This window comes from Egretta garzetta, unplaced genomic scaffold (assembly GCF_000687185.1).
Source record: "Egretta garzetta isolate BGI_Z169 unplaced genomic scaffold, ASM68718v1 scaffold728, whole genome shotgun sequence".
NCBI classification, from domain to species: Eukaryota; Metazoa; Chordata; class Aves; order Pelecaniformes; family Ardeidae; genus Egretta; species Egretta garzetta.
Window position 1 is genome coordinate 30892 of NW_009260504.1, and position 5404 is coordinate 36295.

At 54.9% G+C, this 5404-nt stretch overlaps 2 protein-coding genes across 2 annotated transcripts in view; one reads left to right on the forward strand and one right to left on the reverse strand.

The window, feature by feature from the left end:
- Positions 1-3567: 3567 nt before the first annotated feature.
- On the forward strand, positions 3568-4030 carry LOC104131393 (gastrin/cholecystokinin-like peptide). Its single transcript, XM_009644553.2, has 2 exons — positions 3568-3790; positions 3906-4030. The coding sequence occupies exons 1-2, from the start codon at positions 3592-3594 to the stop codon at positions 4028-4030; spliced, it is 324 nt and encodes a 107-aa protein (XP_009642848.1). The 5' UTR covers positions 3568-3591.
- A 786-nt stretch (positions 4031-4816) lies between these two features.
- HAP1 (huntingtin associated protein 1) overlaps positions 4817-5404 on the reverse strand; it is a 16681-nt gene continuing 16093 nt past the window's right edge. Inside the window, exon 11 of the mRNA XM_009644554.1 lies at positions 4817-5210. Within this exon, the coding sequence (XP_009642849.1) occupies positions 4817-5210 (394 nt within the window). The remainder of the gene's footprint in view (positions 5211-5404) is intronic.

Consider the following 5404-nt stretch of genomic DNA (forward strand, 5'->3'; position numbering starts at 1 on the left):
ATACCTATACCTACATGTATGTATAGCTACACATGCACATAGGTGTAGGTAGGGAGATGGGGGGGGGTGGGTATATACACCCAGAGATGGGTATGTAGGCACACACACACACATACACACACACACACACATATATACATAGCGGTATAATGGCTGTAGTATAGCTTATGTAGCTGTCTCAGGGCATGTGTATATGCACCTGTATACATATAGACACACGTGTATATTTATGTGGATGGAGACTATATGGGGCAGCTGGCCCCATGGGAGTGGGGGGGGAGGTATGTATATGCACACACACACACACACACACACGTGTGTACATCGATACAGACACAGAGACACTCATACCCCCCCCCACTGGAGGAAATTGCCCCATATAGTCTCCACACATATATACACAGAGCTCCATGCATAATACGCACACACGCACACTGGGGTGAAGGGCCCCCTATAGTCTCTATATAAACACAGATGCATGCACAGGTGTGTCTGTATCTATAGCTGCGTACCTGTAGCCATATGTATACATATGAATATATGGACAGGTTTAGATGCACAAACTACACTATATTATCATCTGTTACAATTATGTATCTTATGTATCTTTTATATTGTATAGAATGTTATATTTTTTAGCCACTGTTTCTTACATAATACATAAAATAGCAGGTAATTTAGCTGCATACATAGTCTATTATAAAATATAATAATAAATATAGAATATAAAGAGTGTGTGTGTGTACTATAGTATATTATACTGCCAGGGCCAAGTGCCCCATATATTCCTCTCCATCCATACAGAAATATATGTGCCTATGCACATTCATGCACACACCCACCCCATTTCTCCCCATCAGTGTCTACAGCTGGCTTTTTATATACCCGTATATACATACAGGTATTTATAGCTATCAATGCCTGTGTGGTTTTACGTAGCAAGATACGAGTGCCCCATAGAGTCACCATCCATATGAATGCATATGTGAGCCCACTGTTGCACGTCTACAGCTAAATCTAGTCTATACAAACCTGGATATATCATCTTATGCACATATGGATGGTCAGAGAGAGAGAGAGAGAAATGCACACACCAGCATGCACATGCCAGTATAGATGTCTGTATTTAGGTAACTATAGATCTCACTATCGATGTACACACTTATCGTGCTGTGTGTGGCATGGGAGTACATAAACCCAGAGCTGTGCATTTATAGATGCATGCCCAGAATCATGGCCAGTTGCTCCATATATGCTCCATCCATACACATCCAATATAAGCAGTGTGTGCGCACACCTCTATGTATAGCTATCAGCTATATCTATACCTATAGCCTTGTATCTATAGCTATACCTCCCTTCATTTATAGCTAGATGTAGCTACACATATATTATGTGTCTATGTATAAGCTGTGTATGCATTTAATCATGTATCTATTTAGACAGCTATAGCTATAAATTACACACACATGCTGTTCTGTACAGGCTCCTTGCAAATAGCCCCCCCCCCCCCCACACACACCCACACCCCCCGTGCTTGCACGCGCTGTCTCCCTCTTTCTGTATGTGTACATATAGCCATGGATAGGGCATGAATGTCTATATGACAGAGAGCCAAACTACCCGCAGGGGGCCAGTTGCCCCCAGCTCTATAGTGCTGTCTAGATCTACACCTAGGTATAGATCATATACATCTACATCTATGACTATATCTTTTAGCTAGTTATATACATGTGTGTATATATATCTCTACATGTATAAATATCTGCGTGTGTGTGGACTCTATATGTAAGTATATCTAACTGTATATTTGTATATCTATGTATGTGGATGTATAGATATGTATGGGGGGGTTGCATGTTCAGCTAGATATATAGATACAATTTTCTATATACATGCATGCAACCAAGGCCAAGTACCCTGTAGCTCTGCCTAGATTTATATTTACATCTGTCCATATGTAGCTATGTATGAGCATAGCTCTATAAGCATACATGTACCTATAGCTGTAGATGTGCATGTACCTCTATGTATGTGTATGTGCGTGTGTCTACATATGTGTATAGCTGGCTGTATCTCAATCTGTGCATGTATGTATATGTGTGTGTGCACTCTATGCATATATGTGTGTATATGCACGTATATATACACATATCTACAGCTACAGCTGTACCTATAGATGCTTATATGTATCTATATCCATACATATCTGTATATATATGTATACAATACATAAATGTCAATACATACAGATAGATGAAATAGTTCTGTGTTTCTATATGCATACAAGCATACACCCCTGGCCCATCGTCTCATATAGCCTCCAGCCGTATACATATATGTGCGTGTGTGTATATGTATACATGCAGATCCACAGCCTGCTCCCCCCTGTGCCTGGCCATGCACATGCGTGTGCCCGTGGGGCTGCCCTGGGCTCTGTGGGTGGGTGCGGAGCCGCCCCGGGGTGGGGCAGCCATGGCAGCGCCTTTAAAAGGGGCCGAGCTGGGCTGCCCTGGAGCCATCCGAGCCCTGGAGCCAGCAGGTGAGTCCCGATGGGGCTGGGGGCACCGGCCAGAGGGGACCTGGGGGCTGACTGGGATGGACAAGACTTGGGGACCAGCTGGGAGAGAGGGATGGAGGCTTGGGGACCTGCTGGGAGGGACAGAGGGGACTTGGGGACCAGCTAGGAGAAAGGGATGGAGAAGACTTGGGGGACCAGCCGGGAGGGACAGAGGGGACTTGGGGACCAGCCTGGAGAGAGGGATGGAGACTTGGGGACAGAGGGGACTTGGGGACCAGCCTGGAGAGAGGGATGGAGACTTGGGGACAGAGGGGACTTGGGGACCAGCCTGGAGAGAGGGATGGAGACTTGGGGACAGAGGGGACTTGGGGACCAGCCTGGAGAGAGGGATGGAGACTGGGGGACAGAGGGGACTTGGGGACCAGCCTGGAGAGAGGGATGGAGACTTGGGGACAGAGGGGACTTGGGGACCAGCCTGGAGAGAGGGATGGAGACTGGGGGACAGAGGGGACTTGGGGACCAGCCTGGAGAGAGGGATGGAGACTTGGGGACAGAGGGGACTTGGGGACCAGCCTGGAGAGAGGGATGGAGACTTGGGGACAGAGGGGACTTGGGGACCAGCCTGGAGAGAAGGATGGAGACTTGGGGACAGAGGGGACTTGGGGACCAGCCTGGAGAGAGGGATGGAGACTTGGGGACCTGCTGGGGGGGACAGAGGGGACTTGGGGACCAGCCATGCCCTGGGGAAGAGCACCCTGCTCCCTGCCTGTCAGAGTTCAAGGAGCATCTGGATGATGCTCTCAGGCACACGGTTCAGTCCTGCCAGGAACAGGGGGTTGACCTCGGTGATCCCTATGGGCCCCTTCCAGCTTGAGAGATTCTATGGGACTTGGGGACCAGCCAGGAGAAGGGGATGGAGAAGACTCGGGGACCAGCCAGGAGGGACGGAGGGGACTTGGGAACTGGCCGTGGTCTGGGGAAGAGCACCCTGCTCCCCTGGCCGCAGGCTGAGCACGTGCCCCTGGTTCGGAGACCTCAGCTCCCCTTCCCTGCTCAGTCTCTCCGCAGCCATGAAGGCAAAGGTCTGCATCGGCCTCATCCTTGCCATCGTGGCAACCCCCTGCCTGTGCCGGCCCGCAGCAGAGGCACCGGGCGCTGCGGGGGACCCCCACCCGCTCCCCGCCAGCCTGGTCCGGCGGGACTGGCCCGAGTACCTGTCCCAGGAGCAGAAGCACCTCATCTCCCGGTTCCTGCCCCACATCTTCACAGGTACGGGGAGGTGTGGGGTGGGCAGCCCTCGGAGGGGCCCCGCAGGGCACGGCCCAGCCCCTGCGCCAGCCCCCCGCCCCGGGGCAGCTCTAACCTGCTCCCCTTCCCCCAGCAGAGCTGGGTGATCGCAAGGGCTACGTGCATGGGGACGAGGGGATGGAAGCCCTGCACGACCACTACTACCCCGACTGGATGGACTTCGGCCGCCGCAGCGCTGAGGACTCGGCCGATGCCGTGTAGCCGCTGCCCTGGCCATGCCGTGCAGAGCACCAGCGTGCTCGGTGCACGTCTCCACCTGCAATAAAGCTTTGGCACTATGGCTGCTGCTGCTCATGTCTTTGCTGGGAAGAGTTTGGGGCAGGGGGGAGGCAGGTGGGTGGGATTTGCCCCCAGCCCCACCAGGAAGCGCAGGACAGGGAGGCACTGGCACGCAGTCCAGACACGGCAGCAGACACGGCACACAGGAACCGCTTCGTGACTTCACATTTATTTAAGAGGGCAGGTGCTGGCCAGGCCCCCAGCCCAGGGTAGGAGGTCTCACTCCAGCACATGTGGGTCCCCCTGGGGACCACCTGAGCCCGGGCTGAGCGCTGCCCTTCCCTGCTGCAGCCCGACAGCCCCCAAGGGCCGAGCTGCCCCTCGGGGAGGCTCAGCAGAAGCAGGAACAGTTTTTATTGCCAGCAACCAGCTCCTGCCAAGGGTCCGTACTCCCACAGCGGGGGCCAGGGTCAGCCCACCCCCCCTGCCCAGAGCTGGCTCCCCCCAGAGCCCCAAGCATCGTCCCATGCTGCTCCCTGCACGCGGGACCCCTGCCACAGCACAACACGGGGCTGGGGAGCATCACCCCGGGGCACCGCAGGGCTGTGTCCCAGCAGCCAGGGCAAAGCTCCGGTGAGGCGGCGCTGGGAGTGCTGCCGGGACATCCCCAGGAGGCGAGGCCGAGTCCCATCTCCATTTTCCCATGGATGGGCAACGAAGAAGATGGAGGACGTGTCTTGTCCTGAGCTCGTGGGCTCTGCAGCGCTGTCAAGTCAGTGCACCCCGGGCTCCCCTGTGCTCTCCCCGGGCGTAGGACATCTCCCCTCTGGCCACCACCTTGTCCAGCCCCAGGCGCCGCAGCTTCTCCACCAGGTTCAAGCTGAAGATGCTGCTCCTGGGTCTGTCCTGCTCCCCCTCCCCAGGCAAGGGCTGGGTGTCAGCATGCTGGGGGTCCTGGGAGGGAAGCGGGGGGGCCCACCTTGACCCCATCCCTGGCACCGAGGCAGAGATGCCCTGCACCAGCAAGAGCCTAACGAGTCCCACGGGGGCGCTTGGGGGTCCAGGGCCAGGCGCCAGCACAGGGGAAGACGACTCCGGCCAGGGGCTGCCGAGGCTCAGCCCCTCAAGGGGCCCACAAGAAGGCATGACGGCGTTATACAGACTGGAGGGGAAGAGAGAGCAGAGGCGGGGGGGTGTCAGGAGGGGGCCCTGTCCCAGGGAGGCAGCACCCCTGGCAGAGCAAGACCCCCTTTCCTCCACCCTACATGCTCATTCACCAAATGAGCCCCATGACTGCAGCATTGCTCAAGCACCCTGAAGGTCATGGCACCATTCGGGGGGGGGGGGAAGGGGGTC

Coding starts and splice junctions, on each gene's coding strand:
- LOC104131393 (XM_009644553.2), top strand. CDS start 3,592: ATGAAGGCAAAGGTCTGCATCGGCCTCATCCTTGCCATCGTGGCAACC. Junction 3,791..3,905: donor CCTGCCCCACATCTTCACAG/GTACGGGGAGGT, acceptor TTCCCCCAGCAG/AGCTGGGTGATCGCAAGGGC.